This window comes from Staurois parvus, unplaced genomic scaffold (assembly GCF_062004578.1).
Source record: "Staurois parvus isolate SC_StPar_1 unplaced genomic scaffold, SC_StPar_1.0 ptg000068l, whole genome shotgun sequence".
In the NCBI taxonomy this organism is placed as follows: Eukaryota; Metazoa; Chordata; class Amphibia; order Anura; family Ranidae; genus Staurois; species Staurois parvus.
In genome coordinates this window covers 7,058,394-7,085,492 of record NW_028317864.1, presented here as the reverse complement: position 1 = coordinate 7,085,492, position 27,099 = coordinate 7,058,394, and the positions used below count along the sequence as shown (strand labels likewise).

General features: G+C 42.3%; 1 protein-coding gene across 1 annotated transcript in view; it reads right to left on the bottom strand.

Annotated features, from left to right (window-relative positions):
* Positions 1 to 27,099, bottom strand: part of LOC149469521 (uncharacterized) — a 113,370-nt gene that overhangs the window by 79,781 nt on the left and 6,490 nt on the right. Inside the window, exons 3-8 of the mRNA XM_089669084.1 lie at positions 26,553 to 26,675; positions 18,091 to 18,710; positions 11,283 to 11,411; positions 9,365 to 9,548; positions 7,036 to 7,192; positions 4,298 to 4,401 (exon numbers count right to left, since the gene is read on the bottom strand). Coding sequence (XP_089525210.1) covers positions 4,298 to 4,401; positions 7,036 to 7,192; positions 9,365 to 9,548; positions 11,283 to 11,411; positions 18,091 to 18,710; positions 26,553 to 26,675 — 1,317 coding nt within the window. The remainder of the gene's footprint in view (positions 1 to 4,297; positions 4,402 to 7,035; positions 7,193 to 9,364; positions 9,549 to 11,282; positions 11,412 to 18,090; positions 18,711 to 26,552; positions 26,676 to 27,099) is intronic.

Below are 27,099 nucleotides of genomic sequence, written 5' to 3'. Positions count from 1 at the left end.
CGAGTTCTATGGTGCCGGGCAGTGAGCACAGGGCCCACTAGAGGATGTTGGGCCCTCACGCCATCCTCATGAAGTCTGTTTCTGATTGTTTGGTCAGAGACATTCACACCAGTGGTCTGCTGGAGGTCATTTGCTCTGGCAGTGCTCATCCTGTTCCTCCTTGCACAAAGGAGCAGATACCGGTCCTGCTGATGGGTTAAGGACCTTCTACGGCCCTGTCCAGCTCTCCTAGAGTAACTGCTTGTCTCCTGGAATCTCCTTTATGCTCTTGAGACTGCTGGGAGACACAGCAAAACCTACTGGCAATGGCACATATTGATCCAGGTCCAGGTATTGCCTCATGCTACCAATAGTGGCACTGACCGTAACCAAATGCAAACTAGTGAAAAACAGTCAGAAAAGATGAGTAGGGAAAAAATGTCAGTGGCCTCCACCTGCAAAACCATTTGTTTTGGGGGTCATCTCATTGTTGCCCATCTAGTGCAACTGTTGTTTTTCATTAACACCAAAGCAGCTAAAACTGATTACCAACCCCCTCTGCTACTTAATTGACCAGATCAATATCCCAGGAGTTTAATTGACTTGATGCTATACTCATTAAAAAGCGTTCCTTTAATTTTTTTGAGCAGTGTATAAACTATTCATTTCATCTCAGTTTCTGAAGCTAATAGGATTGCTTATTGTAAATAAGATCACTTTTTGAACCAGAAATCCTGAATCATTTTGTGGCTTTGCTCACCTTGTTTCTCAGTGTCCCTGTGCTAGGCTAAACATGTCAGCACACAGTTAGACATCTCTACACGCTGACTTTCCATTCTGATGTTCATTTGCACCCATCATGAGGGGAACCTATCCTGTTAATTTGTAACCAAAGAAATGGAGTGAGGATTGCTGCTCTGTTTGTGAGCTCTCCCTTTAGGAGGGACTTCATCCTTGGATGGATTGGTGTCTGGTGGTAGGAAGTGGGCAGATACGTTCCAAGGAGTCATTTTCATTCAATGCTGGCTTGCTTTTTACTTCTGGTGAGTGCATAGTGGTGGAAGAGTATCACAGAAGTCACAGTTATTATTGGCCACTATTGGTTCACATCACTCTCTGGACTATTTTTTGCTCAAGTTTTTTTGGGACATATTACAGAGGATTTCATTCATGTTCTTGCCATTCCATGTTGAACGTTTATTACTGGCCATTTTTCATCATTTTGTTACACTAAAACATTAGTAGCATAATTTATTTTATTTCATTTCATATAAGCGCTGCACCTTTTGTTTATATGTTTGCATAGTGGGAGCAGAGGGTTTGCCACATTGTGCTTGCTGCTTCCTCTGTTTTTCCTTTTGAACTCACTGTTCAAATTCTTTACTATACAAATAGTGGTGTTTATCCTATTCCTTAAAGGTATATGCTTCTTTATTTAACCTCTTAAGTAATCTTTCTTTTTGGAAACTTTCAATGGCTGTTGATGCTTTTCTACCCTTATATTTTAGCTTGTGTGCCCCTCTACCAACCATCTGAAACGCCATTTTGTCCGGGCCCTTTTGAGGATTCTGTGTTCTATCAAATTGCACTATAATGATTCTGTATACTACTTGTCTATTTGAGCCATTATGAACTATTTGGTAAGTTGCCCTTCAACAATATTCAAAATATTTGTATGATGTATATTACATATGATCTACAGTGATTTAAATTTGCCATATTTTTTTTACATATGTACTCAGGATATCTAATTTGTTGGTATATTGTGTAATCAACATACATTTTTTGTTATAGATGTTATATTAAATGTATCCTGAAGAAGCCTAAAATAGGCAAAAATTGTTGAGAAATATTGCACCGGATCTATGTCTCTGAACAAGTATTTCCATTTAATGTTGGGATACTCAAATGTATCTCATTTAAATTAATTTTTTACTGATTTACCAATAAATATTGTAAGTTTTAACTTATATTGTTCTATTATTTATGGCACCTTAAAATCCCGTTTACTCATTTTTTTCATGTGAGGAGTTTATTCTCCTCCACTTCTTTGTCTGTTTGTTTCCCCCCTCCTCTCTTCTCTTGGCAATTTGTACATGTACAACAGTAAATAGCTTCAAACATGCTTGAGACAAGCATAGATCTATACTCAAACAACAAAGTTAACCAAAAAATAAAAAAAAAAAACAGGCAGGGAAGGAGGGGGGGGGGGGGGATTGAATTTCCATCTCAGGTGGTCGCAGCGCATCTGACTGGAAGTGGAATCTGTCAAAACCTGGTACCCCCTCCCTACAAAAAAGTGCCAAATGAGCACTAGGCAGGGGCGGATTGACCATTTGGGCATTGCCCAAGGGCCTGGGGTCAGTAGGGGGCCTGGTGAGAGGCTCACTGGGCACAATTCACTAAGCGGTATCTTAAAATACTTCAAAATCTGCATTAGTTATTTTATCTAGTCATGCAGTATTTTAGTAGTGAAAACCATCCGTTAATGTTTCATCTGTCAGCGGGGTTCTCCACTGACAGCTGAATGAAAAAAGAGAGAATTGCCAGCAATTAGAAAAATTATTAAAAAAACGTTGTGGGGTCCCCCCTCCATCCATACCAAGCCCTTCAGGTCTGGTATGGATTTTGAGGGGAACCCCCACGCCAAAAAAAAAAAAAAAAAAAAGCATGAGGGTCCCCCCAAAAAACCCATACCAGACCCTTATCTGAGCATGCACCCTGACAGGTCAGGAAAGGGGGGGGGGGGACAAGCGCACCCACCCCCTCCTTCTGAACCATACCAGGCCACATGTCCTCAACATGGCGGGGTGCTTTGGAGCGTAGGGGGCTCCTGCCCAAAAGCACCTTGTCCCCGTGTTGATGGGGACAGGGGCCTCTTCCTCACAACCCTGGCCGATGGTTGTGGGGGTCTGCAGGCAGGGGGTTATTGTAATCTGGAAGCTCCCTTTAACAGGGGGGCCCCCATATCCTGCAAACCCCCCGTGTGAATGAGTATGGAGTACATGGTACTGCTACCCGTTCACAAAAGTGTAGTATGAAAGAAGACATTTTTTGACAAGTCCTTTATTAAAAGAAGAAAAATAAAAGTGTCCCCCGAAGTAGATCCAACATCAATCACGATGCCCGCCGCTGCCCGAAAAAAAAAAAAAAAAAAGGCTCTGCTCTCGACGCTGGCTCCCGGCCGTCTGCTTGCTCCACTGGCTTGACAGGTCTTAAATATGTAAGGGGCGGGGCTACCCAGTGACATCAATTTTGCCGTGACGGTTCCCCTCAAAACCCATACCAGACCCGAAGGGCTTGGTATGAATGGAGGGGGGACCCCATGACGTTATTTTATTATTTTGTAAATAATTTTTAATGCCCTTTCTATGCAGCTGAGCTGCAATATGTAGGTGGGGTGTTGTGTGGGTGTGGCTTTGGCTGTAGTGTAGGCAGACACAGGTGGCCCCATTATCTCTTATTGCCTGGGGGTCCCATGAGCTTCAGTCCGCCCCTGACCCTAGGGTTGTTGGTTCAAATCCCAACCACAGCACTACCTGAACAGAGTTTGCATGTTCTCCCTGGGTTTGCGTGGGTTTCCTCTGGATACTCCGGTTTCCTCCCACACTCCAAAGACATGCTGGTAGGTTAACTGGCCCTAGTATGTGTTTGTATGAATGTATGGTAGGGACTTTAGATTGTACGCTCCTTGAGCCCTGCTTCACACTACTGTGGTGTGGGAAACGCAGCGAACCCTGTGCGTTTCCCGCACCACACTGCAATCGCACGACGTCCATACAATCTGGTACAGGGTTCAATGTTAAATTAACGACACCCTGAAACAGATTACAAAATGCAGTGTGATTACAAGAATTCACATTGCATGCAATACAAATCAGGTGCAGGAGGAAAAAGGGTCCTGCACCTTTTTGGTGCGGATGAGATTTGAGCCACACAAAATGTATGCGTAAAGCGCTTTGTAAATTGACAGCGCTATATAACTACCTGTAATAAATAAATGTGGCAGTGGAGGGGGGGAGGATGTAAACAAGTGGAACTTCCCATTTTGACGAAGTTCCACTTTAATATATTTTTTAAAACCATTTTTATTGAAAATGTGTACATACAGAAATCCTTAATAAATAAATATATAATATAAATATACATTTTTTAAGTTTTTTTTTAACCAACAAAGTTTTGTCCAGTAAATGTACTGACTGTGCAATTTCCATGCAGTGGGGGTCACAAACTCTTTTCCACTCCCTCCCCCTCAGAGGATACAGCTACAGTTTGGCTTTAGGAAACTTTTGAAATTTTCAGCTACTTATCTCATTACCTGGATTCCAGTGGAGGAGGGGAGGGCACATGCACCACATAATTTTTTGCACGACCCTTCTTCTTCAGTAAGGATTGCATCATTCTCATGGACAAAAATGGGGCCTTTGTAACAAAGAAAAGAAAAACACAACATAAAGTCATGTTAGATCAATAATCTAAATGATTACTTAAATGCCCAATGTGGAATGTATGAAATCCAAAGTTTTTCATGCAGCAAGAGAATCCCAAGATGAGGGCTTGTTCATGTTGTCCTGTTCTATGCAGCAAAAGGTATGCATTTTGCTGCATATAATTGCATTTCAAGAGGCAGTCCCATTTATTCCTAAGTGGCTGGCTCACAGCTATAAGCTGGGGCTTAAAAAATATAGAACATGTGGTATTTTGCTGCATTTACAGCACTCACGTTGAGGAGGGCCATTAAAATGAATGTGCATAAACACTCATGTACCATGCAGCTTTGTACATTTATAGCACATCTGCACCATGTAAAATATCTGTTCTGATTGATTTTGACTTATTTTGCATAATGCATGAATAGAAAAGCAGCAGCAATGGGCATATTAAACACATGAAAATGCTAATAAAAGCTTGCAGCAAAAACATGTGTTACTGCATGTGTATACGTGTGAAATGGCCCATGGGGAATGTTTCCATGATCTCAGCAACAGTCAGGCAGAGGAACCAGTGGAAACAGCTGACTGTATAGAATGAAGCCTTCTCACTCATATGGAAAGCAGCTGCTAATTCTTTCTCCTACTCATATTATCCACCTCAACTACATTGGATGGCAGGTGAATGTAATGTAGTGCTCGGTTCTACTCTAATGAATACAGCTGACCACCTGCAACAGTTTTGAGGCATTCTTAAAGCAGTATTTAAACCCAATAGCAAACATTTATTATATTGCAGCTGCTTACCAATTCTTAGACGCGATTGCTGCATTAGTTACTTCTTAAGCTTTCTTTATTCTGTTTTCATTTGATGATCCTGCCAGTAAGTTTGTTTTAAAAAAAAAACCTGACACTTAAAACCGCTTGACAAGCCTAAATGCGGCATGTCACTCGGGTTTTCTGCCCAAAAGGTCTTCTCAAAAACACACTTTGTGATTTTTTTTTTTTTTTTCAGCCTGTAAACACTCGTCCACAAGTATGCCTATGGACACGTAAGCTAACATTGCTTCTACAGGCTGAATGAAAAAAAGGACAAAACACCTGTATAAGCCCAGTGTGTATGATGCCTTAAAGGGCTTGAAAGTATCTTAAAAGTGGTCAGCATCAGAGCCTCATGAATCAGTCACTTGAATATACAGTAAGTGTGTACAACTTAGCCTAGTCTATAAAAAAAATTATACCAGCACTGACAAATTGAATAGGGGCTAATTTTAAAGTTTTTAGGTCTGCTTCAGGAAAATACTGATCCACTATGAATGTACAGTAGAGTGGTTCTGCAGTAGGGAAAGTAACCTGTCACTTGTAAACAGCAGGTTACGTAGCACTACAGTCCATGGTTCTGAGACCAATACAATGAAAGTGAATGATAATGTTGGTACCCACAAAGAAGAGCTGTTTCAGGTCAGATGAACTAACAGATCTTCTTAAGCTGGCCATAGATGGATCTAAATTAGGCCAGTTCAGCAGGGATGGTTTCAAACCATCTTTGGTTTTCCCCATTTGAGAGGAGTCAACCTAGTGATCAGCTACTCTCAAACGGGGATGTTGGAAAATTTGTGTTCGATCAGTGCATGCAGCACTGATCAGGGTATTCTGGCCACAGAGGAGTCCCTGCTGACAGAGGTGTCCGTTTATGACACAGAGAATAGCTGCGATTCAGAGGATCGCAGCTATTTTCTGGTCATTCACAGTTTATGACACTCAGGAGATCAGCAGAGAACTGTTCAGCTCTTCACTGGAGATCTGTGTTCTCCCTCCAGATTCTCCGGCCCAGAGCTGGAGAATCGGAGGGACCGCAAACTAAGCAGCGATAATTTACCTCTGCTTAGTAAACTGATCTTTTACTGTAATCTCACGAGATTATAGTAAAATCAGCCGTTTTCCACTGTTTGTAGACCGTTCTCCAGCGTTTGTAGACCGTTCTCCCTTCGTTCGGAGAACTGCTTCATAAAAGGCATTCACAGGAGAACTGTGTTCCCTGAGAATGCCGGAGAACTGAGCAGCGATCATTTATCGCTGGTTCATAAACGGACACCAGAATACAATAGCATAGCGAGGAGGATTCCTCCATCCACCTTGAATGGGTGGATGGAAGAATTTGTTTTGTTTTTAATGACTGCTTTATAGAAACCAATCATCTATGGCCAGCATTAAGGTCACAGGACCTGGAACACGCCATGGGATCAGCTTTTTCCACTGCAGCATCCCGCACACCCTGCCTTCCCTTGTGATCAGTATTTTTCTCTAGTTAGCTTTATATCTGCTCTAAAATCTCATTCCATCAAAAACTGTCAACCAAGCATATATATCTCTACTCAGCAAATATACTTTCCTATCGCAGTGATTACATCAGCTCAGGACCAACTATAACACACTGCACCTATTTTCCATATGCATCTGTGATGCCAATACAGCTCAGTGAGCTCTATGAACAGAGACAATACAGTTCCACTTGGCCTGCAGCAAAAGAAACTGGGTGCATTTGTAACTCTAAAACTTGCCTAGAGTCTGTGTGTTCATACATATATTAATGAGACTTGTGTGTTTCATCCTAGTACAAAGTCACCTTCATTGGAACGTCTCTATCCTTATTCTGTGCCTCCGCATCCATCTTCATCCTATCTTGGCTGATACCGCTGCTTTCGTTTTCTCTCATTATAACCTGGCGGGGACTAGTGGCACCATGCGGGCTTGATTTTCCGTGAGATGCAACTTTTTCTCTTCTTAAAAAGAAACACAAGACGGGAGCTGAGTCTGAAAGCTGAATTTATGTGTGGAAACAGATCATGGATAAGCCAAATCCCCCTGTATCATGAATCGCATTACTGGGCTATATTCCACTGTGGAAAATGACACAGAAAGCCATTGACACAATGTAGCAGTTTTCTGCAGCAGCTGATTAAAGCCTTCATATTGAGCTTATTATTAGCCATCCTTGGCGCTAAGGAAGAATTTAGTTATCTTCAGATAATCCGGTCTGAAAGCTTCTTAAAGCTGAGAGCTAGGAGAGAAGACTATGGAGATCCTACCTCAAACATGTTTCATATATGAGGTCATAGGAGTGTTTTTGTAGAGAGCTACAAGGGAAATCCTGCCTCTTGAGACTGTGAAGGTTGAATGAAGCATTGCTTAATAAAAATGGTATGATCTTTAAAATATCAACCTTCATAACAGTGATATTCCACTTTCAGGGTGAATACAGTGGACTGAGTTATCTGCTGGCCTCGTATGTCCCTTGGGGAGTCATTTGCCAGCCAGACTCCAAGCTCTGTTCCCTTCAACATTGGAGTCCCATTCCTTCTACAACTGGAGTTTCCACTCATTGCATTATTGGCGATATAAAAATAAACTTGTATTGACAGAAAAATCTGGGTTACCATTGCTGAGCATCTGAAAATGCTAGTTTCCTGGCTGTCTGAGACATGCCTCTGGAACAAACATAGAACGGGTGGCTGGAGACTAAGACAAAATACAGATCTGCATGTTTGTTCCAGGTCAGTGTATTATAATGTATTACAGCCATTGACACAGGGATACAACCATTCAACTGGCACCCTGCATATCTCTCTCTGCACAAGTTTCCTAAACATCAGTTTTGGGTGGACTGACTGGTTAAAGTGTACCTGTAGTGCTGGAGCAAAAGATTTCTGTAAAGGAGAAGAATAGAGAAGGTGTGCATTAACTTTGCTTTTTTTTTTTTAAATTATGAAGGCTTAAGATTACTTTTGAAAGCTGACAGTAAACCTTACCACTCATAGGTTTCACTGCACACACACATATAAAAGAGGCGTTCAAATCAAACCGGGACTTTTAATTTTACAGGTATGAAAAGGGATGCTAGCAGGGCGGTACTACACACAGTAGTAAGTGGCAAGTGTGTCCATTTACTGAAAGGTGGCACACATGTTGGGGGCCAGTCCAGAGACCATTAATCAAGATGGCAGACAACTGTGTTAGTGCGTGCATGGAACAGTGTGTGATGATGAAGTTTCTTGTGAACGAAGGTGTAAAACCTGCCGATATCTACAGACTTCAAGCACAGTACATTCAGCCGATGAGATGTTGAGCCGCAGTAAAACATTTGAATAGTGTAAACGTTTCAAAGATGGCCGCACGTCCATCAATGACCATCCCGGCTGTGGTGGTTCCCAGCCCACAGCAGTCATTCTTATGAACATTCAGCGCCTGGCATACCTGATCCTGGATAATCGACACAACCTGACGTGAAATTGCACAAGAGACTAATCTTTCTGTAAAAATGGTGAACACGATGACTAAGTGAAGCAGGCTGTTCTTGAATGGTTCAGGTGTACTGATAAATCTTTCTATTCCGAAGCTTTCCAGGCATTAGTTACACACTGGGATAAATGTAGCAGGGGAGTATGTAAAAAAAAAAATAAATGCAGTTTCCACTTCTTGAAATGTGTTATTTTAATATAAACTAAAAAATCCCAGTTTGACTTGAACTCTTGCTCATATAACTAGAGGGAACAGAACGAACAATCATCCACCCATCCCCCATCCACAGATCCTGTGTAATTTCATGGAACTTAAAGAATAGTTTCTATGAATGGTGGATCTAACATGAAAGGAGCGGACATACTGTAGTTGAGATCTCTTGATCACAGCTCCTGACAGCCTGTTGGTTGGGGGGCAGAGGAAAATTTCTCCTTTAAAGAAGAAGAATCGGCACAAAAGGCACATAATACTAACTGTAAGTTATGTCCCTTGTGCTGGTTTTCATGTTTTTGATTTTAGCCAAACTTTCAGCATGGGATTCATGTCCATAACAACAACACATAGTAATGATGATTCCTACACACATCAGAATGTCATGAATGGCAAACCAGTAGGAACAGGCTATGCCCATATTCTTTGCTGTGAATATACATTACCTATCAAGTTCTAATGAAGCATCCGAGCCTTGATTCATCTCCATGGATTTGGAACGTTGGGAACTGGAATCAGAATAATCCCTCTCTGATTGGTGAGTATCATTCATCATCCTGATGCCAGGGCTCATTTTCATCTTCACCTGAAGGCTCTTCTTCACTTTGCTGTAGAAGGAAACCTCTGTACCTTATGAAAGACATAACAGACGTATTATAACTGCCAACTGAAACTCTTTGCTTCATAAATATTACAATTCAGAATTCCACCAGCCTGGAGTTAGCAAGACTGAAATAAAAGGAACAGTTCACCAAATGTGTATACTTGTAAATAAACCTACTGATGATGCATGTCCTTCTCAGATCAAACAAATACTGAACTAGGTAGAATACAGTTGCAAGAAAAAGTATGTGAACCCCTTGGGATTACGTGGAGTTTTGCATGAATTGGGCATAAAATGTGCTCTGAACGTCATCTAAGTCACAACAATAGAAGAACACAGTCTGCTGAACATAATACTACACAAACATTAGATGTTGCCATGGTTTAATTGCACATAACATGTAAACATTCACAGTGCAGGGAGGAAAAAGTATGTGAACCTTTGGACTTAATAACTGGTTGACCCTCCTTTGGCAGCAATAACCTCAACCAAACGTTGGGGTTCACATACTTTTTCTTGCAACTGTAATTCAGTAAAGCTGCATTGATTGCTCTCTTAAGGTCATGCCACAGCATTTCAATCGGGTTGAGGTCAGGATTCTGACTGGGCCACTCCAGTCAGAGGACACAGGGTCCTTCGGAAACAGAGACAAGCAGTTTCTTTCTTCTGTAGATCATTAGTGCACTAAGACCCAGGTGTCAAGCATGTGTACAAATTCCAACCAAGTCTAATGCCCTGTACACACGATGGGAATATCGGATGAACAATCGGCCGTTTATTTTCGCCTGCTAGTCTCACATCGAAAGTGAAAAGGTTACTAAAGATATGAAAATTCTCCTAATGAAAGAAAAGAATTTCAAAAGTGATGTCATGTATTGTATTTGTATTGTATTTTCAGCCGACTACTGTACTGATTAAATGAAAATCGTACGATCTAGTATCGTAGGAGAAAAATTTTTGCGCTTGTCCCTTTGGATATTGTCATAGGAATTGTCGTGATTGGCTTTCGAAAGCTGTGTACTAACGATCCAATTATCGGACGATCGGTCCTTGTCCGAAAATTTTCGTACGATTTTCTTATAGTGTGTACAGGACATAAGTCTTATTCAGTGTTATAAAAATATTCATGGAGGCCCACATAGCTGCTATAGGGCCTGGGGTAGGAGGGGCCACATTAGGAGGCTGTTAGCAAAAACTACATTTGAAGTGTTCAGTAAAGAAGAGCTGAAGTCCATCCTCAGGATCTTTGTGCTAGTCAAAGACGCAGTGCAGTAAGACGCATTTGATTAGTGGTTTTAGCACTGTAGATTTATTGCCCTCAGAATTTCTGCTTCAGACTGAAATAAACATGAATGCCTAATGCAGTCAAAAATCTCTGTGTATCTCCACAGCTAAAACCTTTTAGAACAGCTAAGGTTTGCAGTTCTACAAAAAGTTTAAAGAAGTCTGTATTGTGCTTGTGTAGCATTTATGTGCAAGAGCAATAGTAATTCTGTCATATTATAAAATACCATTGTGGTTGTTATTATTGCTACTACAACTTTTACTCAAAGAATAGGTCCCTGCTGCCTTTCTGGATTTAGCAATACTTGTTAACATCAATGTCATTCATTGCCACAGTTGACACTGCCACCTGTCACAGAGATTATTAGCCGGTAGGGCACCATCAACATTTTGCTATGGGCCCCATGATTCATAGCCCTGCTCTCATGTTATTTATAATTTGCATAAAGGTATGCATATTTTATAGCAGGTTTTACCTTTACCCAATGATGGAGGATTCAGATTGAGACTTTGGTTTTGAGATGAAGACCTTGTGCGACTTTCACTGCCAATGGAAGATTCAGAACCTCTCCATTCCAGCGTTGTTATAGTCACTTCAGAGGAAACTGTGTGAAAAGGCAGCAGTAAGGGTTTGTAATTGCAAAGCGGCCAGAAATATCAGTCCAATAAAATATTTTACTTACATTCTAACTTAAAAATTGGCATCAGGAATATCACTAAGTAAAGAAAGAGGTGATAGACAAGGAGGGCAGGGAAGGGAAAAAAGAGAGGTTCAGAGATGGTTCTCCCAACATGCTAACTTCCTCAAGGATTTCTGTGGTGTAAAATGCATTGAAATGAAGTGCTATCTGGTGATAACACATTGGCAGGACCACTCAGACCAGAGCTTTATTTAGGCATCATGATGGCCTATGCACACCCTAAATCAGATGCTTCAAACCTGGGGTCCATGGATGAGTTTCAGGGGGTCCATGAGGGTTTGATGAAAAAATAACATTTACATTTGCTATACAGCCCTCCCCTTTGTGCCAATCAAAGGTTTCCAATTAATAGAAATGAAAGAAAATGCACCCTGCCACTGCTTACAGTACAAACCTCTAAGGCAGGCCATACAGGGAGCAAATTTCTTTCCTGCAACCACGGGTTCCCCCATCACAGTCAGTGTTGACAGGGGAATCCTTCCCACCGAGCCATTGTGTTCTCCCAGCAGGGGAAGACATCCCCGCCAGGAGAAGTGATTATTGCTAGTGGCTATATCAGCTTCTAGTAATAATCGCATGTAAAATCTGGCAGGCTGTTTGTACCCAAGTTGATACATAGATCATTGGTTACATTCAACCTGCCCGTACATGTTTCGAATCTGCAGCAGGAACTGGCTGAGATTCAAACCATCTCGGCCAGCTTAAGTATCTCTTGACTCGTTGTTGGCCCATATTTACCATTTCAAGTTGTATTATTGTTCTTTGTACAACTGCCATCAATCGCCTAGGTGAGTGAGGTGCAATAGGGGACAGGACCAGACAATTTCTTTTTTTTTAAAAAAAGGTGCTATCTGTGAAGAGGACCAGAAGAAGGGATCCATGACTCAAAAAAGGTTAAGTTCACCTTTTGAAAAAAAAAATAATACATGCACATTGTTTTGCAGGTAAAAAAATGTGCATTTATGATTTTTTTCTAAGGAGCCTGCAGATCATTGCACCCACAATCAGCAGATCACGGATGCAGTGTCAGGCTCCTGCAGACTCTCAGGATAGTTGTCTACCCATACCTCCGATACGGGCAGGCAGTTACCTGAGAGCAGGAAGGTCAATGAACTAAGAGTGTTCATCAGTGCCCTCGCAGTTCATTGAGAGCTACAAGCCATCAGCCACAATGTTCTTGTAGTTCATACATTCAAATTGTGAATAAATGACGCAGCCATGTGAGCGCTGTTCTCAAATTGTGACAGTGGGTGCAGGGAGCCTCTGTGGTGGAAGGTGGTGTACATAGGAGCATGTTACACCCTAAATATGGGTGTACCATGTAACATGTTCCTAATCGTCAACATATCCTTTAAAGCGGAGTTCCACTCAAAAGTAGAACAGCCTGGTGCCCAGAGTAGAGTTGCCGGCACCATGCAGGAGAGAAGGGGGAGAAGGGATGGCACAGGTGAGAACATCAGTGGATTCCAGGACAGGTAAGTGTGTGCTTATTAAAAGTCAGCAGCTACAGTTTTTGTAGCTGCTGACTTTTAACAAACACAAAAACGTCTGGAACTCCGCTTTATGAACCACTGCCCAAAATCATGACACCTTTTGTGTCCTTTGACAACCTCTGCCCTTGTGTCCTGTAATTATTTTAATATGTACCAATGACAGTCAGTATTGGGGGCAGCATAGGGTCTGCTTTATATACAGAGCTATGTTTCAATAGTACAGACACCCATACATAAGAAGGAGAGATGGGTTCATGCATCCCTTTCACGCTGCTCCATTGAAAATCTGCATTTTTGATGTGTTTGCATTGCATTGTTTCCCCATATCTCTGGACTGGACAAAGCCCTTCCCACAGATGTTTTGTATTTTTATGCATTTATGACACATTTTCCATTCATTTCAATGGGGAAGAAAGTTTTTGGTACTTTTTTTTTACAGCACCAAACATGCACCAAAAATGTAGCAAGCAGGACTTTTAAATATGCAACCGAAATTCAACTGGCCAGTGGGAAGAGCTCTGTAGGATTTAAAGGGATGCATTTTTTCATGCATTTGTGTTCTGCTTATTTTAACTGAACAACAGATCAAAAACTTATAACATCTTCTGACTCTTAACATCCCCTCATCAAGGGCTTGGTTTTGAATTCATGGCCAGGGGCGAATTTACAAGTTAAACAAGGCATTTGCCTAGGTGCCATTTTTTAGGGGGGGTAGCACTGCTCCCTGGATGAAGGGACATATGCAGCATGGGGACCAAGTGGGATCCAAGAGAAGCTGCGGGCTGCTTGATGGTGTATGCAGAGCCCAATTGTTGTTCCCGGTGATGTCAAGAACTGTGCAGGTGAGTGTCTTTCTCTTTCGCCGGGGGGTGTGGTTGGTAACTGTCAGGCTCTCTCTGCGGGGGTGTTGGTGTCAGGCTCTCTCCGTTGGGGAGGGGGGGCGTCCGATTATCCACTGTTCATGGGGACTGAGGTTGGAGATGGGGCAGGGCTAATAGAATTGGTGGTGCCAAAATAGATATAATAGTTTTGCGCCTGCAACTATAACAGTAGCTAGTTTTGTGTACTGTAGCTAAAGAGTTTAATAGTGGTTTATGTCACAGATCTGTCTCCTCTATTCCCAAAGACCAGCAGGCATGCTGCTACATGTTGTTCCATGCCTTTAACATGTAAGGTTCTGTTGTTACTTGCTAGGCTCCATGCACATTGGGTGTTTTGATAACGCTGGTAACGTTAGCTGTGTAAAGTCACGCTAAAAACCTGCGTTTTTCATAATGTTTTAGCGCTTAGCGGCGTTTTGCCACATTTTTTTGCATTATTTTTGACCAAAATTTGTTTTGGTCAAAAAAATGTCAAAAGCCAAAAACAGCAGCTCTGAAAACGTCCAGTGTGCATGAGGACTTATCCCACAAGACTTGTGTTCAAGACTGATTAATTAAGCTACACGCCCAACCCAAACCAGACCATATCCCCATCTATTTAAACTGGGCTCATTCCAACAGGCTTTGCCTGAGCAACAGCTAGTGTTCTTAGGGCTGGGGCAGTGCCCGAGTTTCCAAATGGTCAGTCCGCCCCTGGGCTGTGGCCTTGAAGAGTCCTTGTGGTGCCTAGTGTACCCCAGTGCTTCCTGAGTAGATGCTAAGTGATCGCTTTATTTCTATTGTTCTACATTCTGAGAGACCCCCTAGCAGCCCTGTTTATTCTTTGTGTTCCTGTAGCTGCTAATGTCTGTGTACAAGTGCCTTCCAGTGTGTTTTTGTGCTCTCACCCTTCCTTGTTCCCTTGCGCCTGTTTTGTCCTTTGAACATTCCAGCATCCTTGTGCAGCTTTGCCAGCTTTCAGCCTTCTGAGATCTCCTGTTAGTTTCTGCCTATTTGTTATTGTCACCTTTTGTCTGCAGTATGCTTCGCTGTCTCCCAGTGTACTCCTAGTCTTTCCTGCTTGGTGTCCCCATGCACCTCTACCACATACACCTCATAGAGCTTGCTGTTTGTCTCTTTGCATTGCTACTCACTCTTCCATGTCTTGGTTGTCTGGCTCTGTGCAACTGTTCCCATAATCTGTTTCCATACATGCCTGCCAGCTTGGGATATACTCCCTGCTGTCCTGTGATCCCTGGCCCTCAGCGCTACAAGGGATTCCATTCTGCATATTGGACCTTAGTTCCCAGTAGCTATCTGTTTGGGTAAGTCTGAGAACTGCAACGTGGGGACCAGAAGGTTCCTTAACTGCTTTAGCTCCGCCCTATAGCAGAAATATTGCTACAGGGCAGCAGCTGTGCACAAAATCACGTGTATATATACACATGACTTAACATTTCTGGGTAGGGGGTGTGGGAGCCCTACCCACGCCGCCATTAGTGGCCGTGGCTCTCAATCAGCGGGTCCTGGCCGGTGATTACTCGCCGGTGCCCAGTGATTGCCGAGGATCTCCGATGGGGGGGGGACACTTAGTAAACATAACAGTTCTCCTCCCTGTCAGCTCGTGCATAGCACAGCCATGCAAAGTAGTGTGTGTACAGTGAAGCACAAACACAGGACGTCAAGTAAAACAGCACACAGTTAACCCTTTGATCACCCCACATGTGATAACCCCTTCATGCCCAGTGCCCTTAGTACAGTGTCAGTGCCTTTATTTGCACTTATCACTGTACTGGTGTCACTGGGGATGTCAGTGACACCAAGTCAGTTCCCCCCAGTGTCAGAAATGCCCACCGCAGTCCCTCTATAAGTCGCTGATCGCAACCTTAACTAGTAAAAATTAAAAAAAAAAAAGCCCAGTATATATACCGCCATTTGTAAATGCTATAACTTTCATGTAAACCAATTAATTTACACGTATTGGGATTTTTTTTTTTTAGCAAAGACATGTCGCACAATGTATTTTGGCCTAAATGTATGACGAAATTTGATTTCAAATTTTTTTTACTGGATATGTTTAATAGCAAAAAGTCAAAAACAGTTTTTTTTCTCAAAATTGTCATCTTTTTTTTTTTTCATAGCGCAAAAAATAAAAAACACACAGGCGATCAAATAACACAGAAAAAAAGCTCTATTTGTGGGGAAAAAGGGACACAAATTTCATTTGGGTATAGCTTTGCATGACCACGCAATTGTCAGTTAAAGTAACGCAACGCCATAATGCAAAAATATGGCCTGGTCAGGAAGGGGGGTAAATCCTCTGGACGGCACGTGTTTAAGCAGCCCATACATGAGTCAGTGGTGGTGTTTTTCGATTTCCCAACCCCCTGGTTGGAGGGAAAAAAAAAAAAAGACTTGATTTCCCCATCCACACACTCGAGCCTTCCCCTCTGTCAGATAACACTGATCAATGCTGCTGGCTATAGCCTACAGCTCTAATTAGAAGGTAACGCCTGACAGGATGGTTGTACAGAAGTCAACTGGTAGATCGACTTCTGTACAACTACCATGCCCATACAAGGATTGAAATATAGGCAGCCCCTGCTGAGCCAACCAGATTTCAATCTGTGTATGGCTGACTTTAGACTATGCCTCAGTCCTTCCAGGGGCCATCACCTTCTCTGTATATTCATTGTTATCCCTAGACCATACCTGTAAGTAAAATTCCTGTCCTAGACTGCTCATGTTCGTCAACTGTGTCCTGTGTACCTGCATTCTCTGGGCCCCCTGTGCACCCCATAGCCCTGATGTCAGTGGGGGGAAAAATATGCCGCTGTGTTGGCAGTGTCATTGGGAAGAGATTTTGCATACCTAGATTGAAAGTCCATATAGTTGAATCTTGAATCAATCAAAAAAAAAACCTCCATATACACAATCCTATACCCACAGTTGATCCAGGGGAATGCCAAAAAAACCTTCAGTAAAGCATGATCCAACTCACTCCAGTAGGGGGAAAATATTCCCTCCCAATCCATGTGGCAATTGGATATTTCCTAGTGTTATTACCTATAAAAGTATCCAGTTATATATTGTACATTTAGGAATCCATCCAGCTCTTTTTTAAAACAATCTACTGAGCTGGCCAGAACTAGTTTTTGAGGGAGTCTTCCACATTTACACAGCTCTTACTGTGAAGAAGCCTTTTTAGACACATTCTTGTTAGATTGTGTGAGTCTGCATACAGTATAAACACAGGAAAGTAATTTACAATATTTGCTGAAAGGATAAGTTCACCTTATGTAACATGTTACACCCATATTCAGGGTGTAACATGTTTCGATCAGACCGACCCCCGCTCCCCGGGATCTTCTCCCCCCTTGCTAGCTGTCAAAGCTTAAAAAAACGCAGCTGTGTGGGGCTTCACAGTGTTCTCTGAATGAGAAACTACAAGTCCCAACAGCCTTGGCGGCTGTCGGTTTATAGTTCTCAATTAACTACCATGGCGCTGTGGAGTTATTCATATTCAATTAGCTTTTATGTCAAAGTGTTCAACCTTGTGTCCAGCTCTAGAAAACATAAGCCTAAACACAAGGATGCCAGCATACAGTGAAAGGGAGGGGGAGGATATTTAGTACAACCGGTGCACACAGAATCTGGTGCAGCTGTGCATAGAAACCAATCGGCTTTCGGGTTTTATTGGCAAAGCTTAACTGAACAAGCTGACGTTAGAAGCTGATTGGTTGCTATGCACATTCCTGTTAGTCAGTGAGGCTGCCCATTATAGTGATGACCAAAAACAAAATTAGTTTGTGTGTGAGGGGGTGGCTTCGCAGAAAGCTCTGACACTACATGATTACCTCAGGGCTTCATCTGCTAGAATAGCTCCATTCAGCCTTAACAAGTATCATTTTTGAGGCTGCTGCAGGTATACATATCTGCAGCAGTTTTGTATTTTTTCCCCATCTTTAACACAATCCAGGGAATTAACTAAGCTTTCTGTGTCAGTATAATGGCGCAGGAAACTGTCAGGATTAGCAGGCACCACATTAAATAAGCAGATGGACCTGTTTCAGTCTATCAGCGTCACCTAAGCCAGTTTGAAACCGAAACTAGAGCAGGTTCTGCACCTAATTACCAGAGGGAATGTGGCAGTTTTCCATATATAAAACTGCTGTAGATCCCCCCTCCAGGTGTAAAAATCTGCAAATATGCTTCAACATTACACAATACCTTCGGTGATTCCACTGCCAATGGTCTCCAGAGATGAGAAGCTGAGATTGCTTTTATTCTCTTTGCTTTCTGAGATACTTGGGTTTTGTTCCTTCCACTCCTGGCTGGTACTTTTAAAGCTCATAGTGATCCCATCAAGAGAGTTGGCCTCCTTGCTGATGCTAGAAGATAACTGCTTGTCCTTCATGGCTTGAGACATCCGAATTTGAACAGGTTGCCTGCTGGGAAGACCACTTCTCGGAATATCAATTAACACTTTTTTTGCTACGTTTGGTGGGAAAGGTTGACGTCTGTGTGGAAGGTTTGTAGTCTTTTGTTCAGCTGTTGGTGATCTTTCAGCAGCTGATGGTGAGGCAGACATCTCTGTTGGTTTAACGGTCTTGATCCTTTCCATAGGTTTTAACTGCGGTTTTGGCAAAACATCTGATCTTATTTTAGTTGTATGAGTTCTCTCTAACAGATGTCTTTCTTGATAGCGAACCTGTGCTTCGTGTTCGGATTCATCTTCAAAGTGCACTCTTGCTGTCAGGGGCCTCTGTTGTATCTTCTCATTGTAGTTGATGGAACTCTTCTTCAGGAAAATCTTCTCACTACTTTCTCCCACATTCACAATTTGTGTTCTGTCAGACAAACTCAGATTTAATATACTTCCCTTTCACAACAAAGAAATCTTGAAACAACTTTTTATAAATACCAAACTATGATCACTACAAAGACACACAGATTTTTTTGGTAACACTGAACAGTTGAGACTATAATGATGACATTGACTGTGTTGTCTTACTATTCTCCTTTACCTGTAGATGTCACTGTTAATAGCAAAAATGCTAACAAAAGTTTAGAGCGGCATTCTCAAAAGTACAGTAGTGACATTCCATACAGTAAACTGGAATTTAAATCTGAAGTTTACATATGTCACAATCGCGGCGTCAGACCCCTGACCTTCTCACCAAACTCGTGACCAAAGGACTGGCCGATCTAAAACCGCTATGTGACGTGTGTAACAATACCATGCCCAACCGCACCCTGCACAAAGATTTTCCAGCTAATGGACTACAATCTATGTACCTGCGACCTGAGTGATTGTTACTGGGTCGGGTTAATTACGCAACTAACCCTCCACAATGCCACCACCTCCTTTTTGTACAGAGAAAGAAGAAACTCGCGGTATCAGTTATAACACTATAATAATTGAAATAATCGTCTGCATAACCCGGTCATTGACACAGGCCGGTTATACAGAGAGTTAAACAAACCGTAGCGTCTCTTAAAGGCAGGGATTCGTAAATTGCAATTAAGAACTATAGAAACAGTTCAACACTTTCAGAAAGAGAGATTTATTACTAAAAGGGTCAAACAGGTGCAATAAAAATATTTACAGAGAAGATGTAACTAATATATATATATATATATATATACAGGAAACCGCATAGCACAGCTAAGAGAGAAGTTAAAGGGTTAAGTTACTTGCCAGTAAGCCTTTCATGTAAGCAGATCCAAGTTTTTTAGAGCAGAATAGTGCTTTGATCTCCCGCTGTTATGATGGAAAAATGGGAGATGCCTTCAAATCTACCTTCCTTAGGCTTGACAGCCTGTTTTAAAGTTTCCCAGCAGGGGGTGGTTCTGAAGTAACAAACGAATCCCTTGTGCAGGGAGGGATCGTTGGGCGGAACCCTAAACTGGAGCCCACATCTTTCATAATTCATATTCTGGTTCATAACTTCCCAGCTGCACAAGCTACAGTCCACCCGCAGGTATTTTATTATGCAGATAATCCTGAGGATTATTTAGATATGAATTATGAAGTTATATGTGGCACGGTTCGCGAGTTCTATGTTTCGGCTCCCCAGATGCTCCGAGATAATTCGAATGACCCATCAAACGGTTTGCCTGCTCCTAGCCCATCTGACGGGATGTCTGGTTTTAATGTAAGTCTCTCATATTCCAAGATATGAAACATAGGGGAGAAATAGATTGGAGAAGTGTTCATCTAATTCTGTCACCTATGCTGAGTTAAGTTTTTATTAGCCCAGAGTCCCTTTCAACTCCTGGGAAGGCTCCGTTATCTTTTCACGAGGTGTGAAATTACACATGTTCTCAGGGCAGTGGGGCACCACGTGGCTCCCTGCTGGGATCTGGCCTGTGACACTTTTAACACACATCTGTCACTGTGCCTCTCAGGAAGGGAGGGGGGGAAAAGAGAATGAGGGAATAACATATATAAGGAGGGTCAATTCTTTCGCCAAGATGGAGGTTGAAGCCAAAATGGTTAAACCGCGTCCATCTCTGATGCACACGTTTGCGACAACGTAGGTATAATTAATTTTTTTATGTGCATAGTTACATTTGTCCAGCTTGAAACAATGTAAGTATGCATAGTTCATGCCTGAATGAGACGTGTAAGCTGCAAATCACTGTAGTAGTTTCCAATACTATAGTGATGGCAGCAGCCTTTCATCTCCGGGTACGAGCCTGCAATTCTGTATAGTAACCACAGGAGGTCACTCTCTTGACACTGCCACCATTCGAAAGCCTTGTATTTTTTTCAATAAATACATGGCTTCCACTGATTGGATGAGGAGGAGATTGTGACATCACCTACCCACCATTTTTCTTCATTCAAACTGAGGGGGCTAGGAAGGGGAACTTTTATACCCTCCCTAGCAGCATTCGTTCCTCCACTGTTTTTGTTCAGCAGCCAGGAATGAGAAAAGAAAGAGCTGTGTAATCTCTGTCATTAACCTAAACTTACCCAAGGATGGTGACTTTGTCTACTCCTTGTTCTTTGCCCCCAACAACTGAACTAAAGCTGACCATACACTGTAACTAATTTTGTCTCGTTCCTGATGAATAGGCCAAAATTGGCTTGGTGGCCCTGTTGGCCCCCTCCTACCCGATTATCCTTTGACTGCAAAATTAAAGGAGCCAGGAAAAATGTCCCCTGAATTACGGCTGCTTTGAGTATTTTGAAAGCTGGCAGGGCTGGCTTTCAAAAATACAGTAGCTTTATTGGAAGATGTGTCCATCCCTGCTGTATAGCGTGGTTGGAGGAATCTCTTAGCTTAAAGTACAACTAACGGTAAATTGTTTTTTTGTCAGGTTTTTATTGCTGTCTGTGCCCCTGTTAAGGAGAATTATCCTCTCTATTTGTCCTGTTTACCGTTATTTAAAGCGAAATTAATGTTGGGAATACAACAGCATGTACTATATAGTATTGTGTGTTAATATCACTTGACCAGTAGATGGCATTGTACACTAAGGCTACTAGTTATGCATATGTGTAAAACTTGTTGGTTCTCTCTCTTCCTATTTTCTCTCTTCCTCTCTTCAAAAAAACCACGATGTCTGCTGAAATGTGTTCTGTATGTTTGCAACTTAAGCCAGACAAGTAAAACAGTGTTCTGCCTCATCACAAGCTACCAGTGTCATCTCTAACACATAACCAACAATTAAAAGAAACCCCAAATTGTGGGTTGTCCCCAGAAAAGTAATAGTGGGAATATCTGCCCATGGAGATACTGGTTCTGGTGATCTGGAGGTCCCCAAGGAATTCTGTTACTTTGCTGGGATTTCCTTTCACTTTCTGTTTTGGCTATGGGACAGGAAGTGAAGGGAAATCTCCAAGATGGCAAAAAATAAACTGACAGGGGTTCTAACCCTCCCTTACTCCATCCAAAATGTAAAAAAAGTTTTTTGCTTACTTTAAGGCTAGCCACAAAGATTTCTGGCAATCAGCCTGCAGGCTGAACAAAAGTAATCTCTGGGTAAAAAAGTGGCTAAATGGTTAGCACTTCCACCTGGCAGTACTAGGGTCGTTGGTTCGAATCACAACCAAGGCACCACCTGCCTGGAGTTTGCATGTTCTCCCTGTGCCTGAGTGGGTTTCCTCCTGGTACTCCAATTTCCTCTCACACTCCAAAGACATGCTGGTAGGTTAATTGGCTCCTATCTAAATTGGCCCTAGTATGAGTTTGGGACTGATGTGAATGTTATTTATTTATATATATATATATATATATATATATATATATATATATATATGTGTGTGTATGTAAAGCGCTGTGTAAATTGACGGCGCTATATGAGTAACTGTAATAAATAAAAGTATATGTGCTGCCAGCTATTGCATTCAAGCAGCTGCAGCGCCCACAGCTGCCTGGATACCTAAACAGTGGCTGCATCTGATTGTCACCCAACAATTTTCCACCCGGCTCCTTCAATCATTCAGTCAACGTTTTTCAAACCAGGTGGACAGACAAAGCGCTTTTGGGTAGAATTTCAGGTCATTTCGCAAGAAAAGCCATTTTGTGGACAACTTTTGCAGCAACAGATTGAAGACAATGATAGTCTGTGCTGCTGCAAAGTGGGGGAAAATAGAAAGCAAAGTACTACATGGTTTAGAGCAAAGGCTTGTTTTGAACCCTAAAATGTAACTTTTCAGCTGATCTCCATGCCAACAGCTAAACACAGTTGAAAAGCATCCATATTCAATGTTTTACCTGCCAAAAGAATGTCTATGTTTTACCGGCAGTCATGTCATTCATTCACTTTTCCACACTGCACAGTGCCGGTTCTTTGTACCAAGCCAAACATGTGCTGACATCTTCTAAATATTTCAGTGGGGATCAGGTCTTATTAAACAAGCCAGCATCACCAACTGACGCAGTTCGTCTTTATTTAGCTGAATTACTGAACTTATAAATTAGGGTGTCATCTGCCTGACACTACACTACAAATGAATGACAAGCTTGGATAAACATTATTATGAATCCTTCTCCACAGTCTTAACTGTTTAATCCTTTAAATAACTTTCCGGTCTCAGGGAACCCCTTTCAATGATTACTAAGGAGGTTGGACAAAAACACAAACACTACATGATTTGCAGGTTTGAAAGTGACAACTTGTTTCGTGTTGAAAGCGAAAATGATGTAGCACTCTCTTTTGCTTCCGCTGTTGGATGAGACACCTAGCTAACAGGTGGGAAGCCTCAATTTTGTCATTCACTGTGTGTGCTGCTAGTAATACAAAGTCATGTCAGAGCTTTAAAGAGGGCAAATTATTGGTGCCCCTGTGATTGAAGTTGCCAATTTATTTGCCATGCTGCGAGTAACAATACCAAAGGTTGCAACATCATATACCGTTTCCGTGAAAATGTTGTCTGATAAGCATAAGCGCGGTCAACATGGTCAACTGACTGAAAGAGACAAAAGGACATTGCGCAGGATTGTGACCCGGAATGAGAAAACAACTGCTGCAAAAGTGACTGCAGAGCTCAATCTCAGTCTTCCACAGCCCATGTCCACAAAAACTGTGCTGAGGGAACTCCATAAGCAAAACATTCACGGGTGAGTTGCAATTGCCAAACTACTAGTGACCACTATTACTGCTCAGAAAAGGAGAGAGTGGTGCAACATCCATAAATTGTGGACTATCACTCAATGAAAGACTGTAATATGACCTGATGAATCGAGCTTCACACAGTTCACAACTACTGGACGTGTTTATGTGTGGCGAACACTGTCCCAAGCTTACGACCAGGACTGTCTTGTGCCAATGGTAAAGCATGATGATGGCTCAATCATGGTTTGGAAGGCCATATCTTGGTATTCTGCAAGTCTGCAAAGTATGTGAGGCCCTAGGTTAATGACTTCTCCCAGAGCTAATTGGAGCCAGGAGTGAGCCAACCTTGACTCCAATCAGTGTGATGATATTGGATGTGTTGCTGACAGCTGTCCTGCCCTTAAACACACACCTGTTTTGGGTTTACTGGTTTCAAGAAGCACTGTCTGATGTGAACCATGCCTCGCAGAAAAGAGCTCTCAGAAGACCTACGATCAAGAATTGTTGACTTGCATGAAGCTGGAAAGGGTTACAAAAGTATCTCCAAAAGCCTTGATGTTCATGTGTCCACGGTAAGACAGACTGTCTACAAATGGAGAAAGTTTAGCACTGTTGCTACTCTCCGTAGGCATGGTCGTCCTGTAAAAATGACTGCAAGAGCACAGCGCAGATTGCTGCATGAGGTAAAGAAGAATCCCAGAGTGTCCGCTAAAGACCTACAGAAATCTCTAGCACATGCTAACATTTTTGTTGACACATCTACAATAAGGAAAACATTAAACAAGAATGGAGTACATGGGAGGACACCACGGAGGAAGCCATTGCTGTTCAAAAAGAATATTGCAGCACGTTTGAAGTTTGCAAAAGAGCACCTGGATGTTCCACAGCACTACTGGCAAAATATACTGTGGACAGATGAAACCAAGATTGAGTTGTTTGGGAAGAACACACAACACTATGTGCGGAGAAAAAAAGGCACAGCACACCAACATCAAAACCTCATCCCCACTGTAAAACATGGCGGAGGGAGCATCATGGTTTGGGGCTGCTTTGCTGCCTCAGGGCCTGGACAGATTGTTGTCATTGATGGGAAAATGAATTCCAGAGTTTATCGAGACATTTTGAAGGAAAACGTACGACCATCTGTCTGCCAACTGAAGCTCCGCAGAGGATGGGTGATGCAACAGGACAATGACCCAAAGCATACAAGTAATTCAACAAAACAATGGCTGCAACAGCAAAGAATACGCCTTCTGGAGTGGCCCAGTCAGAGTCCTGACCTCAACCCGATTTGAAATGCTGTGGCATGACCTTAAGAGAGCGATTCACACCAGACATCCCAAGAATATTGCTACACTGAAACAGTTTTGTGAAGAGGAGTGGTCCAAATTTACTCCAGATCGTTGTGCAGGTCTGATCTGCAACTACAGGAAACGTTTGGTTGAGGTTATTGCTGCCAAAGGAGGGTCAACCAGTTATTAAGTCCAAAGATTCACATACTTTTTTCTCCCTGCACTGTGAATGTTTACATGTTATGTGCAATTAAACCATGGCAACATCTAATGTTTGTGTAGTATTATGTTCAGCAGACTGTGTTCTTCTATTGTTGTGACTTAGATGACGTTCAGAGCACATTTTATGCCCAATTCATGCAAAACTCCATGTAATCCCAAGGGGTTCACATACTTTTTCTTGCAACTGTAGTGCATTATCCAAGGTTTATTCAAAGGTATAAAAGACAAAACATACTCACAGACGAAGCATGTATAAAAATCTTTTGCATAATGAAGATGGCCACAACGGCGGGCACGGTGTTCCAACTGTCAGTGCGATCAGTAGCCCCACTGTTTTGTTTCTACCATCAGTCTACCTCAGTCACATCACATCTGAACCAGTCCGATAGGCTGGTCAGCAGCTCTGAGGAAAGGAACTTTCCGAAACGCGTCAGCTCCTTACCGCACTGATAGTTGGAACGCCTTGCCTGCCGTCGTGGCCATCTTCATTATGCAAAAGTTTTTTTATACATGCTTCATCTGTATGTTTTTGTCTTTTATACCTTTGAATAAACCTTGGATAATGCACTAGGTGTGTGCGCCACCTGTTTACTCTTTTTCTAGTGGTTGAAACACGTGTCACCCCACTCAGTGCTCAAGGAAAGCTTACTGGATAAATTTGACCATCATGTTATAGAATGGTCAAATTGGGCAGAGATATAATCCTAAGGCAACCACTCCAGCCTCCAACCATGGCTTAAATGGCGTTCACCCACTCCATATGCATCATCAGTGTCAGGCATATGAAGGGCACGTGCATGGAACAAAAAAGTTGATCACCAGCTGCTCCTGGCATGCCAATTTTTCCCTTGAGTCCTTTTGTGCCAGCTAGACCAACATTTCCCCAGTATCCAGGTGGATCCTTGTCACCAACATCTCCCAAAGGGCCAGGAGGACCTGACTGACCTCATTTGTCAGGAAATCCCTTTTCCCCAGAAAAGCCTGGCGTGCCTCCGTGTCCAAAATGACCACGAGATCCTTTCTCTCCCTGAATTCCCACTGTTCCTTTACAACCCACTGAACCCATATGACCAGGTATCCATGTGGAACCTAAGGGGTTAACCCTCTGCAGTGTGTAAAAAATCCATTTAATCCTGTGATCTCTACCCCTCCTCTTTTTAAAATGACCACGACTAAGATAAACATAACCGTGGCCCTTCAGCACATGCTCAGTTTATGCTCATGTGCTGAAGGGCCACGGTAAAGCAGTAAAATCAGCTCATAATACTGTACATTAATGTGATGGTCACTGGGAAGAATGCTCCTTACACTTGAAGTCATTGGAGGAGACCCCAATTTACAGATAGCTAAAATAATCATGTCATTGGTTGGGTATCTAAGAGGCAGACATTGCTCATTACTCCAGGAACCCCTAGCTACTTCAGAGGGAACCATGGTTGAGAAAGGCTACTTTGGCAGAAAGAACAGTAAACATAGAAGTGTTTCAATTGTGTTTAACACTAAAATACCCTTTTAAGCTTTAAACTAAAAGTGTATATAAAGCTAAAATTGTTCTTAGTTTTTTAAATAGTCCCTCCTGACCATGCTGTATAAAGAAAAAGTACTTACATGTTTTCTGGTAATACTGTATGATCTGCTTTCATTGGTCCAGAGTGTGCCTTGGGCTTAGCAGAGAATTTTTTTATTATGTCACTTGGAGCGGGAGCATCATGAGGACTCCTGATTTTTGGCCTTAGAAATATCAGAATTAAAATATTAGTCTCATCTCACACTAGCACTATTTCTTCCATACCTGTGCACTTTTTTTTTAGGTCTTTTTTCCTTTATTTCACCTGTTGACCCTGCCAGTAACACACTTCTAGTCCTAGCATGATAAATCTCACTCCCTGTACTGTATGTGTGCTGGGGCAGTGTTGTCAGCCTGGGACAGGACTACTTAGTACCTCCTATGCTCTTTATCGCCACAACATTGGGAAAGTGTTTTATACTGATGAACCAAATGTACCTGAGTTCAGGGTAGTGTGTGTGTGTTCCCCACCCTCTTGAACTATACCAGACCACATACCTTGCTCAGAGAGACCTCCCTGGCAAAACAGCTTGTCCCCAATTTGATGAGGACAAGGGCCTCTCTCCCACACCTCTAGCCAGTGGTTGT